This window comes from Dermacentor silvarum, chromosome 1, assembly GCF_013339745.2.
Source record: "Dermacentor silvarum isolate Dsil-2018 chromosome 1, BIME_Dsil_1.4, whole genome shotgun sequence".
NCBI classification, from domain to species: Eukaryota; Metazoa; Arthropoda; class Arachnida; order Ixodida; family Ixodidae; genus Dermacentor; species Dermacentor silvarum.
This window is the reverse complement of record NC_051154.1, coordinates 87581058-87599037: the sequence shown is the minus strand read 5'-3', so window position 1 is coordinate 87599037 and position 17980 is coordinate 87581058. Positions and strand designations below refer to the sequence as shown.

At 46.0% G+C, this 17980-nt stretch overlaps 1 protein-coding gene across 1 annotated transcript in view; it reads left to right on the top strand.

Moving 5' to 3' along the window:
• Nucleotides 1-17980, top strand: part of LOC119431841 (stress-70 protein, mitochondrial) — a 41254-nt gene that overhangs the window by 17095 nt on the left and 6179 nt on the right. Inside the window, exons 9-13 of the mRNA XM_037699299.2 lie at nucleotides 1580-1789; nucleotides 3496-3585; nucleotides 9789-9926; nucleotides 10557-10661; nucleotides 12917-13222. Coding sequence (XP_037555227.1) covers nucleotides 1580-1789; nucleotides 3496-3585; nucleotides 9789-9926; nucleotides 10557-10661; nucleotides 12917-13222 — 849 coding nt within the window. The remainder of the gene's footprint in view (nucleotides 1-1579; nucleotides 1790-3495; nucleotides 3586-9788; nucleotides 9927-10556; nucleotides 10662-12916; nucleotides 13223-17980) is intronic.

The window sequence follows — 17980 nt, the reverse complement described above, 5'->3', positions numbered from 1 at the left end:
CAAGGCATGGATGACGCGAGAACTTTTTCGCGAGTGGCTGTTGGAGTTTGATCAGGCCATCGAGCGATAGAAGAGGAAGGTGGCGCTCGTCCTGGAAAATTGTAGTGCCCACCACTCCATGCCCAAGCTCTTAAGCCAAGTTTTTTTCCTGCCTCCGAACAGGACGGCAGGCTTGCAGCCCATGGACGTCGGTGTGATCGCCAATCTTAAGGTGATGTATCGTCGCCGCATCCAGAGCAAGTTAGTCTTGTTGATGGACATGGCCGTGTGGCCAAGAAGCAGGGAGCAACCAGACTTGAAAATCAATCTGCTGATGGCCATGCAGTTTATATTTAGTGCGTGGTCCGAAGTTGGCGCTTCTACGATGCGGAACTGCTTTAGGAAAGCGTGCTTTGTCCTAGGCAGGAGTGACTTAGACGAAGCCTGCGAAGTTCCCACCGACGAAGTGTTGCCAGAACTTTGGTCCGCAGTTGATGAGGATGCTTTACGATTTGGAAGAGTTTCTGCATGCGGACGAAGCATTAGTAACATCAGAACTCACCGATGAGGCGATCGTCGTGAACAGGCTTGAATCGGACAGTTACGACGACACTGACTGCGACGACGGCAGCGATAACGCAGTAGGGCAGGCTGACTCAACGTTGTCCTTGCAGGAGGCCCTGCAGTTAATTCAGTCCATCCGGGTCTTCGTTATCATGAGGGACCTTCCACTGCACTACGTGGAGTACCTGGATGCCATGGAGAAGGATGTCGGGAAGCTTTGTGTGAGGCAAGCAAGGCTGACGGACATGGGGTTTTCTCGTGCCAGCGAGTGAGAAGTACGTGGCGAGATGCTTGTGGCAATTTCACCCCAGCTGAGAGGCGGCCGCGGCAACCTTCTCGTATTTTTTACGAGGCCCCTTTTGGGGCCACCAGAACGATGCCTCGGCGGAGCTAGCTTGTCACTTGCCGTCCGTAACCACTCTTTGCAGTTATTATAGCAGTGCCATTCTTGAACGCCAACAGCCGCGGCTTGTTACACATGATGTGCGCAGGAAGCAGAGTTGTTTTAACGAGCTAAAACAAACAGCAGCTGGATGGAGGAGGAGCACTGGCCTCCCTGTCATAGTTATCTCAACAGCTCTGCCATCCCCCCTATTTTGCTTTTTTTCGTGCAAGCAACCCGTTGATAACAATTATCGGTTATAACAATGGAATTTTCGTGGCACTTGAATATTATAAGTGGACTTGACTGTATGAACTTTCATTTTTTTTTTTAAATAAAAAAGCCCCAGTACAATCAAAACACCATGACAGACAAGTGTGCAACATACAAGTGACTTGTCAAAAGCAACAGATTCAACTTCACCTTTAAGTGGAACTCGTCAGTCTGTTTTGGTTAGCCATGTTCACAAATGTGTTGTGGCTATCATGTCACACTTAATAAATTAAGCATCTGTTCATGCTGTTTCTATACCGTATTTATATAACATATTTGTGTTAATACTGCTTGCGTAGCACATTTGCATGTTGCTATAGGCAGTTCTTTCATTTGCTTAAGGAAGTACAGTTTGTGTCATGCTGTTAATTTCTCTTGTAGACGGACATCAACCTACCCTACCTTACCATGGACCAGTCTGGCCCCAAGCACATGACACTGAAATTGTCAAGGTCCAAGTTCGAAGGCCTTGTGGGAGACCTCATTCGGCGGACTGTGGATCCCTGTAAGAAGGCTATGCAGGATGGAGAGGTGAAGCGCACCGACATTGGCGAAGTGTTGCTCGTTGGAGGCATGACAAGGATGCCAAAGGTATGCAGACGTCCAGGGTTGTATTCAAAGTATATGTTCTAATGCAATTGTCGTCTTGAGTTACCCGTGAAAGTGGCTTTTTGAACCTCTTGCAAAATTTTAATGAAAATCTTAAGATATGTTTAGAGCAGTAGTGTAAGGCATGGTGCCAAATTTTATTCTAGAATATATATATTTTTAGTTAGGGCTCTTGAAATGTTCAAGGGACTATGGTTACACACAAAAACTACGATTAAAATAACGAGAAAATTTAGCATTTCTGTGCCTTATACAATATTAGGAAGGCCCACACTAAATAATTGTGCAGTAATTGTTTTTTTATTTTAGTTTTATAGAAAAAAAAAAAGGTAATAGGAACCACTGCAATTGCACTTCCACCTTGCAAAGCACACAAAGCAAGTCTGCAAAGTTGATACTCTTAACTCGACTCATACGTTATAATCAATATATCGGTATATGTGGACTACACTGTAGTACCTGAGTAATGTCCTACACAACCGTAAAATATAGCGAGCATTGCGGGCACATTTTGTCTACTAAATCTTCACTAAAAGCATCATGCTGTAGTTGAACTCTTTGTAGATCACAAAGTACCCATATCTATACAAACATGTACAATTACTGTAACTATGCAAAAAAAAAAATGTTTTTTTGAAAATGTCCTGAATTATAACCTTGTACTTTCACTACTACTGCTGAAAAATTGTGCAATTTCAAGTAGATATCTGCACTCAAAATACCTTCAAGGGCATGTATGCCAAGTTTTGTTTGTATAGGACAAATATAAATGCACAACAGAGAATTTGTTTGATCTGTTCTAGGTGTTGAGATATTGAGGCCTCCATATTGAATATAGACAAATTGTTTTGAGGAAAGTGGGGAAAAAAAACTGAACAGCAAGAAATTTAATAAAAATTAGCAAATGTTATACACGTATTTGCAAAGTTATGTGCTTAAAACCGCTAGAAATATAGTCCAGCTGCTTGGTGATGTCCAAATGCTAGCTTATATAATCAAGTTAACGATCGCAAAGCATGGTTCATCAAACAGGCTGTCAACCACACCGCTGCTGTAATGAAAACAATCCGACTTCTGTTTCATTGCTGCCGTTGATGCGAATTCTGATACTTTTTTTTTTTTCTGGCAGCAATTTTCTTTTGCTGAACATCCGACGGCGGTAGCATCACTATGTTGCAGTGGCTGTCGACTTCGTGTGCTGTGAAGATTTGGCGCGCTGGCATACTAGGCCTAACACTGTTGTCAGCAGCCATTAGGTGCCGCAGCTCAATTGCCCTCAATGCGATGTGGTGAAGTGCGATGTCATTTAATATTATCAAGCATCGCTTCTGCTTCTTGCTGAATCTGTGCAATGCATGCAATATATGGAGGTTGTGGGTTTGGCTCCCACTGGTGGCAAGTTGTTTTTGTCCACTTTCATTTCCCTGTAGCTTATCATTTCTACACTTCATTTAAAAACTACAAATAACTTCCCTTATGCTATCTTTGGCTTCATATTGCAAGCAGCAAGCTGTGATGTTAATATTTTTCGTCTCCTAATTGGAACATAATGTTCCTTGAGGAGAAAGTGAACTGAGCTTTCTGATGCTAAGTGGTTTGTATTGTGTTGTGCTGCTTTCATCTAGCTTCTCAGTTTGTGAAATAAAATTCTCACAGATGGAGTTCTCTATGTCTGTACTGCTCCTCAGGTTCAAGAAACAGTCCAGGAAATCTTTGGAAAACAGCCAAGCAAAGCAGTGAATCCTGATGAAGCTGTTGCTGTAGGTGCTGCAATTCAGGTGAGGTAATTTGTGTTCTGTTGATGGTTGGGGAGGGGGGCTAGTCCAGTGTGAGCATCTTTTTTTTGTGTGTGTGTGGTTTCGAATTGATAAATTTTCCATGTGACTGACCTGATGTTTGGAAAAACAATTGAAAGGTAACCGCCTAATGAAAATGCTGACACGGGACCAAGAGCTACAGGGCATAAGGTGCCCACACCGACGGCTGCTGCTTACGGCATGGGCACCTTATCTTGAAAGGACAAAGTGCGTCCAGTGCCGGTAGCCTTGTATGCGCTGTGCTTTCAACGTTATGTTCGCCTTAAAGCGAGAGACAGCACAAAGGTCAATTCGCTCGCTGCTGCAGCCGCGCTTCCTCACTCCAGCGTTTTGAAAGCGACTTTTCGCAGTCATCGAGCGAGATGTGTTCATGTTTCCCTGTGTGCGCGTGACACCATGTTTGTTAATTTAGTTTGCATAGCTGTCTACTAGTTTGCTATCGCAATTGATGCTTTGCCTTTCGGCCGAAACTGTGCCTTTTTCGTTTCTTTTTCTTTTTTTTTTTGAAGTTCGTCGCCGACTCTTTGCAATAATGCTGTTAGCCATTGCAACCAAAGTTTCAGAAGTGAGGCATTTCGGATGTTACGGACTTCGGACCAAACTGACATTTTTTGTTGCATTATCAGGGTCCGTTGTAACGAGAGCTGACTAGTACAGTTGCGCGAGATGAAATATCAGTTATGATGCAATTGCCAGAAAATCCCGTGGACAAGCGAGGCAGTGAGCGTGCTTCTCAACAAGGACAGCCAGCCGAGGAGAGAGTGATGAGGGTGATGGTAGGAAGAAGCGGAGCGAGTGACTGAACAAGGAACATGGATTGGTTGGGGGGAGGGGGGGGGGGACGTTGTCCACACAAACTTTTGCTACATGTGTTCGCAACAGTTGCCGGCTGATCGCTCAGGAACCCCGCCTCATTCGCGCTGCCGTGAGTGCAACTTGTGTGCCTCATCTTGTGCCAGATCTTCATGTACAGTTAAACCTGCTTATAACGAACCTCCATATAACGGATTCCTGGATATAGCGAAGTTTTTCTATTCCCCGCCGTTACTCCATAGAAGCACATGTATTTGAGACCTCTACGTAAGAAGTGGCAGCGGGAGACTCCCTGGATATAACGAATTTTCCCCTCCAACAACCTAGAGATTTCGCCCCAAATTTTGTAATTTTTGCGCGAGCAGCAACCGGAAGCACCTTCTCCGCCGCGACGGAATGCGAAGCGAGCGCCCGTGTGCGTGCGTGCGTGTGCGAGGCGGGCCTGCATCCCTCGACCCGGCTATCTTGCCGCCGCGGGCGTGACCTTTCCCCCTCCCTTCATTTAAACCTGATCCTGCAGCTGGCCTAGCCCGCCAAGCCGGCACTCTCTCCTTTTCCAGTTGATGTTGCCGACACGCTGGTACACGCTGTGACACATCACACTCGATAAGCGGGGACACGCGCTGTCACACGCTGGCGGCGTGTGGAAGCGCCGCTGGAGAAGCGAGCAAAGTGACCTTCGTGCTGTTGTCTATCGCTTCAACGCAAACTGAGCGCCGAGAACACACAGCACGCACAAAACTACGAGCCGCCGACGCACTTACACTGCTAGACTTTGCCCCAACGCAGATCGCTTTCAAGATACGGCCTGCGCGACCGCTGCGCCGCCGCACAGTACGCAATTGATGCTAGAGTACAGTACAACGCCGCCCCGCTATCCCTACCCCTCGCTCCCTCGCCGGTGCCTCGAGCGCAACGGAAGAAGGCGCGCTTCCTCCCTGCTTTTCTTGCGCGCGCGAGATTTAGACGCGGTCGTCGGCTCCCCTCGCACGTTTTTACTCCCACATACAGCATACGACGCGCGGCGACTGCGTTATTGTCCTTGGACTTTCTGCGGAATGTCTATGAGCCAAAACCAATTTTAGGGCCACAACGCGTCATAGACACCATCTTTATATAGGAAATACGGATCTCAAGGGCCATACTATTGCTGGCGGAAACCGAAAATACGTCATAGTTGTCGCCCCCGGCACTTTGGGCGGCCAATGCCATCGTCAAGCCACCAAGCCAAGCGACATGAAAAGTCAAAATGGCCGCTCGGGCCAGCGTGGAGTGGCAGTTCGCAACGCATGATGCGGGAACGGTCCCACAGTTGCGACGCAACAGCGGGGTTACCAATGCATCGGGTTCTATGCGAGCTGTGCCGGGACCGGCCGAAAACGACGTAACAGCCGGGAAAACGCAGCCCCCGAAAACGTAACATCGGGGTTCTACTGTAACACTATATGACGCTACGACGCCATCGTGACGCTCGCTCTTCGTTTCCGATGCCTTGCATTTGTGCGAAACGACACGCGTCCACGCATCCGGTACCTGGTGTGACATTCCAAGGATGAGTTCTTCAACGAAAACGGAAAACGGATGCACGTTACAATTGAGGGCGCGGTAGAATCGAGTAAATACGGTAAGCGTTTCTTTTTCGAATTTTCGTGCCGAACCTGCATATAACGAAATCCTCTTAATAACAAAGTTTTTCGGGAATTTGTCAATTTCGGTATATCCAGGTTTAACTGTATTCATTTCTGGGTACAAACATTTGTCAAGGGTGAGCTTGCAGTGACGGCATGCCACCAGACACTCCCACTGGTTAGGCCTAACCAACACTGTCTTGTGTGGATTCGGTGGCAAATGTTGCGGTTTGGTGCAGAGTCAACAAAATCCTTTGCAGTGGCTGTACTGCACTTGGAAAGTGGAGAAACTCCCTCGCCAACGAAAGTTCTTGTCGTATGCTTAGATTTTTCTGACACATGTGGCTGCCTGGCCTACAAGTTTAGCACTTGTTTTTGGTTATAGTGCAGTACCACTTGTACAGTAAGCTCCCGTTAAAACTGTGAACTGTTTCCATAGCGCGCTCATTAAGCATCGTTAGTCCGCTATCGATGGTTTGAAATGCCACTTTCGAGACCTTCCGCGGTGCTCATGGCCACACTGCGCCATCGGACGTGAAGGAGGAGGAGCTATAGTTGTTTTCTAAGCAGTTTGCTTATATCTGTGATCTGCTGGACATTTATGCGTTCTGCTTTGACGATCGCGAAACTTCGGAGCACGTTTAAAAATCACCTCCTCGTGGGAAAAAAGCGAACAGCTTAGAAAACAAAAATATAGTTTCTCTTTCACGTCCAATGGTGCAGTGTGTCCGTGAGCGGCGCGGAAGGTCTCGAAAGCTGCATTTCAAATCATTGATAGAGGGCGGCCATTTTTTCGTTCTTAACAATCGCAAAACTTTGGAGCGCTTTTAAAAATCACCGCCTCGCAGGAAAATGAACTGCTTTGAAAACAAATATGAGGGGGGGGGGGGGGGCGAGCTCCACCACTGGAAAAGCTGGCGCCACTGTCGGCATGACGTGGTATGAGGGATCACGTGGACACGGCGGCCGCGTCGTCTGCTTCGGAAGTGCCGAAGCGAGCTGAAAACAAAAGTTTAAAAGTTCCACCTGCGCTGCGGTTCTGATTAAGGGGGGACGCGGCTTTCGCATCGCGAAAAATGGCTAAAAAAATAGATTTTTTGAAAATAAAATTTTCAGTTTCTGTAACTCTTATTCTATCTGATTCCGAAATATCATCACTGAAAACCAAGTAGACGTGCTCTAAAAAAATTGTTGTATCAGCCAAGGGTGCCGAAAAATTTCGCGGAAATTGCGAAAGAACGTAGTTTTCAAGCCATGATATTTCCGGAACGGCGTAGCCAAGCACCGCCATCTTGGTCTCGTTGGAAAGCGCATTTCTCCGTCTTCAAATTTGCCGCTTCAGCTATCTCCTCTATGCAGAAAGAAGCACACAAAAAGCAAATGATTGAAGGTCGTGCCGGAGCCACCGATTGGTCGCGCCCGCCACGCGACTCCAGCGCGGTTCGCTATTGGTCCGGTGCTCGCTCCGCGATGGCGTCGTCTGCACCGCTTGTTGCGGTCTCCTCGCGAGCTCCGGACAGTTTCCGAAATCTCGACGAGAACTTCTCTTTTATTCTGAGTGGTGTGCATGAGCCAGCCTATGATCTTATGATCGTTATTAGCGCGCCATAACAATTTCATGCCGCACTGTGGGGAAAGCTAGATTAAGATTGGCCTTGAACGTAGGTCGAGCGAGCAGATGTGCCAATTGCAGTGTAGATATCAGATGTTCACATACGCAGGCTGCACAGTCACAGCTGCGTTAATTCCAGTATGGATGCCATAAACGCGCCTAAACGTGTCAGTTAAATTTCGAGCGCAAAATATAGTGTACAGGGTTAGTGCAGAGTTGGAGCGATCGGACGGCCGCGGCCTACAGGTCAGACTACGCGGTCCTACACAGCCGGCGTCGCCTTCGGGACGGTACCTTGCCGGTCCCATCACCGAGGCGATGGCTTCTGTCGACGCGCACGGCGACGTAGAAATCGGCTACAGCTTTTTTTTAACATGAAATAGTTCTGAATAGAAAAAGTATCTCAAATTTGGGCGTGTTTCGTAAAGCAGCGCCCTATACTAAACCACAGGCGCGATCGGGAGCAACGATCCGACAGCATTTCGTCTCGCGGACGGAAACCCAAGCACCGGCCGTCTCAGCGAGTCCGGCTGGCTTGCAAAGTACACGTATACTACATTTCGTTTGCTAATCGCACCAGACACCGTTTGCTATTCGCACCAATTCATCTAAGCCCACGTTAATCGTGTTGTCAAACATAAGCGCACTATGATGAGCTGTAGGCCAGATCACAAGCGCTGTCAGCCATCACTGCGGCAGTCAGCGAGCTAGGCCTACCGTCACGTTCGGCCGTATTCCAATGGGGCTGAAATGCAAGAACGTTTCCCTGGGTGCACTTTAAGGAACCTCACGTTGTCAAAATTAATCCAGCGCCCCCACTACCGTGTGCTTCAAAATGAAATCGTGGTTTTTAGCACCCTCCACCCCCACCCCATTAAAAAAAAAAAGCGCTATCCTCGCGTGCAAGCGGGGCAGCGAAAGTGGGTGGAGCCTACGCGACGTTGCTATAGGGGCTAAAATATATCGACAGTGCCTCCCACTGTTTACAAACATCGTGTAGGTCTATAAAGTCGAAGGGCGATAACGCCTTCGCTGTATGCTGTATGTGCGAGTGAAAGGGTGCGAGGGGAGCCGACGACCGCGGCCAAATCTCACTAGGGCAAGAAAGAAAAACGGGGAGGGAGTGCACCTCCTTCCGTCCCGCTCAAGGCACTTGCGAGGGGGGGGAGGGGGGGATAGTGGGCGGCGTTGTACTCTGGCATGTACTGCGCGGTGGCATGCAGGCCGTATCTTGAAAGCGATCTGCGTTGGGGTCAGTCTTGGCAGTTCAGGTGTGTCGGCGGCTCCTAGCTTTGTGCGTACGGTGTGTTCTCCTCACTCAGTTTGGGTTGAAGCGATAGACAGCAGTAGGAAGGTCACTTCGCTCGCTGCTGCTGCGGTGCTTTCTCACGCCAGCGTTTACAGAGCGTGTCCGCGCTCATCGAGTGTGATGTGTTCATGTTTGCCTGTGCGCGCTGACACCATGCTTGTTAATATAGTTAATAAGTGAATGTTTACAAGTTTATACGGATGATAAAACTTATTATCCTTACTTTGTATAGCTCTCTGCTTTGTATAGCTGTCTGCTAATTTGCAATCGCAATCGATGCTTTGGCTTTTGGGCGAAACTACGACTTATTTTCGCACGTAAGAATTAAAATAAGATTGTGTACAGTTCAACACTACTCTCATTTCTGAATTTTTTCTGTGTGTCGGCTCTTGAATTTCCCGGCTCTTACATTTTTCTTTTATGGTCCCGTGAAAAACTTATCAGCGGGGTTCTACTGTATAATATTCGATGGTATTCAATATTTTCGAATAATAGCACACCCCTAGTCATAATCAATAACGATGCATTGGAGCATTGCAAGCGGCTTATTTCGCCACAGAACACTTACAAAGTTGCAGGTGCGTCAGTTGGTTATACCCGATATGGTGTTAAAACTGGCATCGTTGTAAGTGGGTTTGTCTAGTGCTTCTGTGCATTCTTCACTATGTAAATATATATGTTAAGGTGTCAGGTCTTCAGGATTTTACAGCAGTGAATTCTATAAGTGTTGTACTCCAGTCCTGGCATTTTTCATGCATGCAGAAATATACTTAGTGGGATGAGTTATCTTTTTGTTTTTCAGGGTGGTGTCTTAGCTGGAGATGTGACAGACGTCCTGCTGCTGGATGTAACCCCACTTTCGCTTGGAATTGAAACTTTGGGAGGCGTGTTCACTAAGCTAATCAACCGAAACACAACCATTCCTACTAAGAAGAGTCAGGTTTGTGACTTCAATTGCTGTTTCTTGGCTAGCACCACATTTGACAAATTTTAGCTTTTATCTGTAAAGGTGGCAGCCTTGCGTTTTCCTGTACTTTTGTCTTAATTATAAAAAGAATATTATGGTATTTCTAATATCAATAGCTGAGTCATTCATATGTTATAATTAGTGGGCAGTCAACTTTTTTATACAAGACAAACCTTGTATCCTTGAAATCTACCCTGCACCCTCTGACTATAAAGTTGCGTATGACTTGGTTAACCTTGTCACATCAACTGTATATGGGTTTGCATACTGCATAAAAGCAGCTTTTGGTAAGGTCATGGGGTTTTTGAGTAATGGCCATGAGCTTTTCTGATGTATATGAACTCGTGTAAAACTCATGAACTCATGTAAAATGAGTGGTAGTTTTGGCAGCTTTCACGTGAGTTTCTCGTGCTTGATATAAGGCACATAGTAGCCTAGTGTACAATGTGTTGCTGAGCAGTGATGTGCAATTTTTCGTCTCCTAATGGGTATGACTCCCTTGAGGAGAAAATTAACTGAGCTCAGATTTATTATCTGAAGTGCCTAATGGTCTGCTGTGCCTGCATGGTATATTTACCATGGAAAGTGCTTGTGCTGTTGCAGGTCTTCTCTACAGCTGCAGATGGGCAGACACAGGTAGAAATTAAGGTGCACCAAGGTGAACGTGAAATGGCCTGTGACAACAAGCTTCTTGGCCAGTTCAGCTTGGTGAGTCATCTTTGTCCTTGCTATATTGGACGACAGTGGCACAGGGTTCTCCAGCTAGAAAATCTATGAAATCACAAGTCATTACAGTTATCGACTGATAATTTGGACAGCTTCCCAGCATTAACCCAAGCTGGATAAGAATGTGTTAGGACAGCGGTTCTCAAGCATGTTGATCCCAGGGAACCCTGGCTCTCGTGAAGAGCCAAGGACACCCCCTCGAAAAAAAAAGTACTTACTACGTCAACACGCTTTTATTTACTGCACGAATCAGCAAATTCTGTTCCTATTTTGCACAAGAGCAGTGCGGAAGCTGCAATTCTCGTCACCTCATGACGGATTTGAGTTCACAGCGGTGAAGGCCAGGCGACTTCCTGCACAGTGCGGCGCGTGTCTGAGACACGCTTTTCACTACCGCGCTCACATCCAGATTATTTTTTTGCCAGTGAGCTGGTCACCAACAAATCATCCGTCTATAGCGATGTAGCCGGTACTCTTCATCTTTGACAGCTTTGCACAGAGTCAAAGCGAAACTACTGTTTGCCGCAACCGCTGCAAACGAAACCGCGGCCACTATCGATGCGATCATGGACGGCGACCTTGCGGTTCTCAGGGCAGTCGGCCGAAGCACGCACCAAGTCAAAATGAAACTACCGTTTGCTGCAACAAGTGCGGACGAAGAAAGCATACTGTGGTCGCTATCGATGCGATCATGGATGGCGACTACGCAGTTTTGAAGGCACGCGGCCGACGCGCGCACTGAGTCAAAACGAAACTACTGTTCGCCGCAACCGCTGCGAACGAAACCATGGTGGCTATCGACGCGATCATGGATGGCGACCTCGCACTTATGAAGACACGCGGCCTGCCACCAACGCGGTGTCATGCGCGACGATGACACTGCAAGAATACACGCTTTAGGGCCACAAATGGGCACAAAGCGTTGCGCGTTGCTATCAGTCACGTATCACGTAAGATTTCCACTGATGACCAAGGCAATGCGGACTCCGCCATTTCGTTTCGGTCGAACGCTAGCACCGATCTAGCTCTTTTGCGTCGGACATTTGCGGTTCTCCGCGTTCGTTGAGCTACCGCTATGCCCCTTGTTCCTTGGATCTAGCACACCTCGTGTTTGCCGTCTTGGCCACTTAGCGAACGCAGAACCAGGGAAAAATTATCAGTGGCTCGCGGAACCCCGTGGAGGGGCCCGAGATTCCACTGTGAGAACCCATGTGTTAGGACAATTGAAATTTCGGACACCTTGTCTTGACAGAGTTTCGTCAATTTGGTGTCTCTCTCATAAAATGGCTCTGGTTAGGCCTTGCAGGTGGGGGTGGCTTGTGACAAGCAGCATACCTATAAACTAAATCGGAGAAAACTTGCATGGACTGGACTGGCAGCTAGGCGCATAAGGTGGAGTTTGGTTGGCAGGAGATTAGCTGGTAATTGCCGCGCGAATGTCTACCAAGATTGTGTGTGCGTCCGCTAAACCAAACAGTGCAAGCTCGCTTAGGACTGGGGCTGCAATGAATATCCAAACTGATTTTGTACAGCACACCCTATATTCGCATCATGGTGTCAAGGTCGCGTGCACAGATATGCATTTCGAGACATTGCACATTAAACTCCGTGACGGGAAAACATGAAAAACACCTGCAGCCTCAACTACCAGGAAATTTCAAGTAGATATTTTAATTAAGTCCAACACTGAATAAGAGTCTGTAAGCAAAATTTTTGGTACATTTTGGAATAACTGTGAAATTCATTTTTCCGTCAAAATTTGTTTTTCTGGACTGCCCCACTTGTCACATTTTGGCGGCTGTGGTTATGTCTGGAAAATTGGTCAGCGACCGTAATGAGATACAAGCACTTCATCTGTAATCAAATCTAAACCTTTTCAATATTTAGACCAAGGCCCGTATTTTATAACGTTTCTAATATGTTGCGCCTAGTGGCTGATCCCATCGACAACAGGTGGCTTCAGTAAATTTCAGTATTGCTTCAATAAATAATAGCACATTGATGCAGTTAGCATTTGTTGTTTTCTTAGTTTAGTCAATAATTCAAGATTTGGATAATTCATGCATTTTTACCCATCTCAGGAAATACGAATTAATGAGATTCTACTGTATTTTATGCTCATTCACGGCAGTGCACGTGCTGCAGCGAGCTGTGTTTTTCTAGGGGTATGCAGTAGAATTGTGTAAGAATTGTGCCTGCTTGTTGTAGTAGACATTAATCAATTACATATCTTGCAGGTTGGGATTCCACCAGCTCCTCGTGGAGTGCCTCAGATAGAGGTTACATTTGACATTGATGCCAACGGTATTGTTCATGTGTCAGCACGGGACAAGGGCACAGGCAAAGAGCAGCAAATCGTCATCCAATCTTCTGGTGGCTTGAGCAAAGAGGAGATAGAGAACATGATCAAGAATGCAGAGCGTTATGCTGAAGCTGACAGGCAGAAGAAAGAAACAGTTGAAGCTGTGAACCAGGCTGAGGGTATCATTCATGACACCGAGTCAAAAATGGATGAGTTCAAGGATCAGTTGCCTGAGGAAGAGGTAAGCTGTGCATGGTGCTTGGAGACAGTAGGGAGTTTTAGGTTTTGTGCACGAGTTGGTGCACCGAGTTTGGAGAATGCAAACTGCTGGGCGTACAAAAAGGTATACAGTTGAAACCCACGATAATGCAATCCTGCATAATTTCGTAACCCCGGCGAATGGCCATAGGATTCCATGAATTTGTACGTCTCAGTAGGGTGATTCTACGAGAGATCAACACGGGTCAACACAGATCAACATTATACAGTATAGCCTAAGATACGGTGAGGGGGGGGGGGGGGGGCGATGATGTTGGTTAGGGCTTATTTAGCTGGCAGATAGTGCCAGCGGTTGCTCTCTTCTACCGCCTCTTTAAAAAGGGGGTTGAACAGGTGGAAAGAGGCGTGACACATCCTCTCTCCGAAACTTATGTGTTTTGGGACACATTTACATGCACACCGCACACTCTTAAGGATAATGGTCTACTGTGCGAAGCCTCAAGCAGAGCGTTTCTGTTTTTATTGAAGTATTGGCAGGCACAGATGAACTGTTCCGCGTTAACAGGGAGGGGGGGGGGGGGGCGTTCGCGGAACTAGTTCTTATTCTATGAAACAGCGTATAGCTTCTGCGTGACGGATTCCTTGAACCACTCCTGGATGGTGAGGTGATAATCAAAGTGCTAAAACCACTCCTGGATGGTGAGGTGATATTCAAAGTGCTGAGAAGTCTTTATATAAGGGGTGATTCATTGGCACTCTTAATTTAATCTGCTGCATGTTGGCCTGCAAGTCCAACATGTGGCAGTATCCACTGAAACTTGAGAATGAAATGCGTATTGCTGAGCTCCTTAGCTAACATCAATGACTGTCGGCCGAACTTGCTGCCATACAATGCACGGGATAATTGTTGGAGCACCGCTGGCAAATCAGAAAGGATGATAGTGTGCTTAGTTTACGAAGCGCTGCAGTAATGGCGGCTCTTTCCACATTTTCAATAAGACCAACTGAACCAGAGGGCCAGATCTAGCAGATCTAATGAAGCGAATCTAATAAAGCTTGCACTTAAAAGGAAGCTTTCGCTCGGGCCCAACTCCGATGCCGCCCATTCAAATACATGTAAAACGCAGAAACGATTTCCTGAGACAACCACTGGGCCGATTTTACTTGAATTTGTTGCACATGAGAGAGAAAGGTAAATTCTAGTGACTGTCGGACACGAAATGTCGATTTCTGGCCTGCATTGTTTAAGTGTAATTTTCAAGAATTGGCAAGTTTGAAAAAAATAGAAGCACGAAGTTTACAAATTCGTAGCCCTGCACCTATATAAAAGATATCGCAGACCTGTGAACGGCATCTATTAGAGCATTCAAAGCAGACAAATTTGATATGCCAATTTATTTCTTACGTAAATTTGTTACATAGTTTACAAGGATTTTGCACAAGTTCTACACACAAAATAGTAGTCTATTTTAAAGCCATGTAGAATAAAGCAATGTTGTACACTTTAGATTTTCTATTCGGTGCAGTTTACAAGATTGTGATATGTTTCATTGCTGAGTTAGAGTTGTAAATTTGATAGTTTCGTTTTGTGAAGCTCTGCTATTTTGTCAATTTTATTAAACAGTTGACGACTTAAATAAGAAAAATCGCAACCAACAGCCACTAGAGTTTCACTTTTCTTTTAACTGCAACAAACGTCATCAAATGTGGTGCAGTGGTTGCAGAGAAAAACGAATTCTCGTTTTACATGTATTTAGATAAGAGCACCCAAGCTAAAGCTTCCTCTTAAGGCGGCGGCCACACCGCCAGCAAGTTTCAACGTATTTCGCTTTACCACCTGTTTGCCACCACCTCCCACGGACCCACTCTCCATTCTGCTACACTCTACCAACTCGTTCAAAAGAGACGATTTTCAGAAGAGCATCATCTGAAAGCACTAACAAAATATGGGCGCGAATGATGACCCAGTAGCACAATTTACGTCAGAAAGTTAGGCATTCGAGAACTGCGTGCTTGCAATCATAATACTAGTTACCAAAACTGCCCTTGTGTCGCAATCATGGCCAAGTTTAGGCAAGCCAGAGGCTAATGGATGTTCTTTTTACCCCGATGTCCCTATTTCTTAGCACCTTGCTGCATCCCGGCGAAGCTCTCATTTCTACCACATATGTTGTCATTAAAAACAAAATAATGCAAGATGTTTTTTAATGTTCTTTTTCCAGTGTCTGTGGACAGCTGTTTACCAAATTTTGAGAAAAATTAACGATGGTTGTTTTTTTTATTTTGATTATTAAATAGTGCTCATTTTTGTCAATACTTCACATTTGAGGCAAACTGTAAAAATGGAAATTTGTGCTACAGCAACAATATTCCGCACAATCGTTAAACATGTTAAGGTCTCATAGCCCACCAAATTTTAAAAGGCTACATTCATTAGTTTAGTAGATAAAAATTCGTAAATATAGCAATTTTCGAAAAGTGTAGCAAATTAAGAATTTTTTCTAAAACACTTCCGTTTTGCACAGAAGCCTCAAACAATTCTTGCTGACTCTTCTTTACATATACGTTTTACACAAGAAAATGCATTCTTTGTAGCAGTAATATTTTGTATTTGACATTGTTGTGAATTTGCGAGAACGCCCGGTGCATGTAAATGGCGCCTGCCACCTGAAGAATTTCGATATTTTTTTTCTCCTAAAGTATCCATTTCTCAAAGAATGCAAGTTCACTTTCGTACTACCAAGTGATATGCCCACAAAATATAACATATTGAATGAAATCTAAAATATGAATTTTTGGAACCCGTGTTGATCTCTCGTGGAATCACCCGGTAACGAAATGTCGCTGAACTACAATCCTGCATCAACGAAATTTGCCAGAACGTAACCCTGCATATTACCTACTCACGCAAGGCTAGCAGGCTCCAAAATGTGCACCAATGTGCTTGCATTGCTCTAAAATTCTGTAAAATACCACCACATTACGCTTGCGTGGGTGCCGCCATTTTTGTTTACAATAACCAGCAAGCGCCGTAAGGGATTGTGTGCGCTGTAAACATGTCGTGGCTGCCATCTTGTTTTTTGATCGCTGGTTTGAAGTTGCACGAATGTTGCTACTGACTAGCGACAACGATTTTCGGACACCTAATGCATCAAAAACAAAGCCACATCCCATCAATGTGGATTGGGCCGTGATTAAGCGGTCGTGCGGAAATACATGTCCCTTGCTTGAAGAACGCTGGTTACGGTACCACCTGATGGGCATCACGTGCAGATTTGGCACTGGATGTAGCTTTGTGCGAAGGGGCCGAAATCTCGATCGATTGCCTTCAGGGATACGAGATACCATCACTTTCGTAGTCGGCACCGGACGCGCTGGAGAAACACTGCTGCATGTGTGGAGTACTGTTGCTCTGCACCTGGTGTTGAGTTATGCAGAATCTCGCAAAAGTAAATGTATCTCAGAAAGCAATTGACCGAGACTACTGCTTCACTGCAGTGACGCCACTGCTGAGCGACGCATGGGGTGCACTTGGTGCTGTCAGCAGTGTGGTTCTATATCCTCAAAGCAAGGCTTGCCAAAGTAGGCTAACAGAATTTTGTCAGTGAAGTTTCATTCTGCAACATATTTTCTTTCTGTGCTGTCATTTTGCAACAACAAAATTCTTGCAAATTGCAACGAAATTCGCGTTCCTCACTGATTTCGTTATTGCTAGGTTCAACTGTACAAAAGAAATCGGAGCGGGTACAAAAGCGTGCAAGCAGTGCATGGGGCTTTGGGTATGCAAAGACACTTTGGTGCGTCATTTCTAAATCTCCCTATTAATCGCTACCAGCCCATTGGTTCTAAAAAGCAGATGTATCAATCGAGTACATTGTTGTGACCGATGCAAGTTGTCATAGCTATGCTCTTCTGCATTTGAAAGCAGCCGCATGTACTTCAATCATTTGACCATCTGTGTCTGTAGCAGTTTCGATTTATTAGATCAGTATTCGTTTGTGGTGACACTGAAATTGTGTGTACAGTAAAACCCTGGTGATACGATCACAGCTAGTACGAATTTCGGTGTGATACGAATTTGTAACATTCCCCGGCCGAAATACATTGCTCACAATACGAAAAAAAAATGGCTGTTCCGAATGCGTTGTCGCACTACTGCAGATCATACGAACGCGTGAGCAACAGCGGCGGAGGCCGAGCCTGCAGAGCGACCGGCACAGACAAGCCGGCATAGTGGGATTTGGGCGAGATCCATAGCCACCAAGCAACCGGCTACCTCACACGGCTGCGCAATCTCTCATTGGTCCCCACGTTGAGCGGACCGGACCACATCACAGCCTAGCTCATGCTTTGACTAGCGAGAAAGTAGACGAGGACCGCGGCAGCAGCCCCAACGGCTATAATGCTCCCTGCACTCCACGTGCTGAGGCGTTCAGTGGCGTGCGAAAATATGTGAGATCACGTGCACACACTTCTACGCCTTTTAGAAGGCGATCGTTGGCGATTTGGGCAAGATGATGCACACTGTTAGTAGAACACCGTTGATACGTTTTTCAAGGGACCGCGAATAAATTAAAAAAAATGCCACTTCGTCTGAAAGGTGAAGCAACGACTGCGATAGCAAATTAGTAGGCAGCTGTACGAAGAAAGGATAGTAGTTTTACCGGCTGTATAACCTTGTAAACATTCGCTATTAACTCTCGCGCAGAGGTAAACAACACATCTCGCTTGATCACCGCGGAGCAGTCAGAACGCTGGAGTAAGGAAGCGCGGCAGCAGC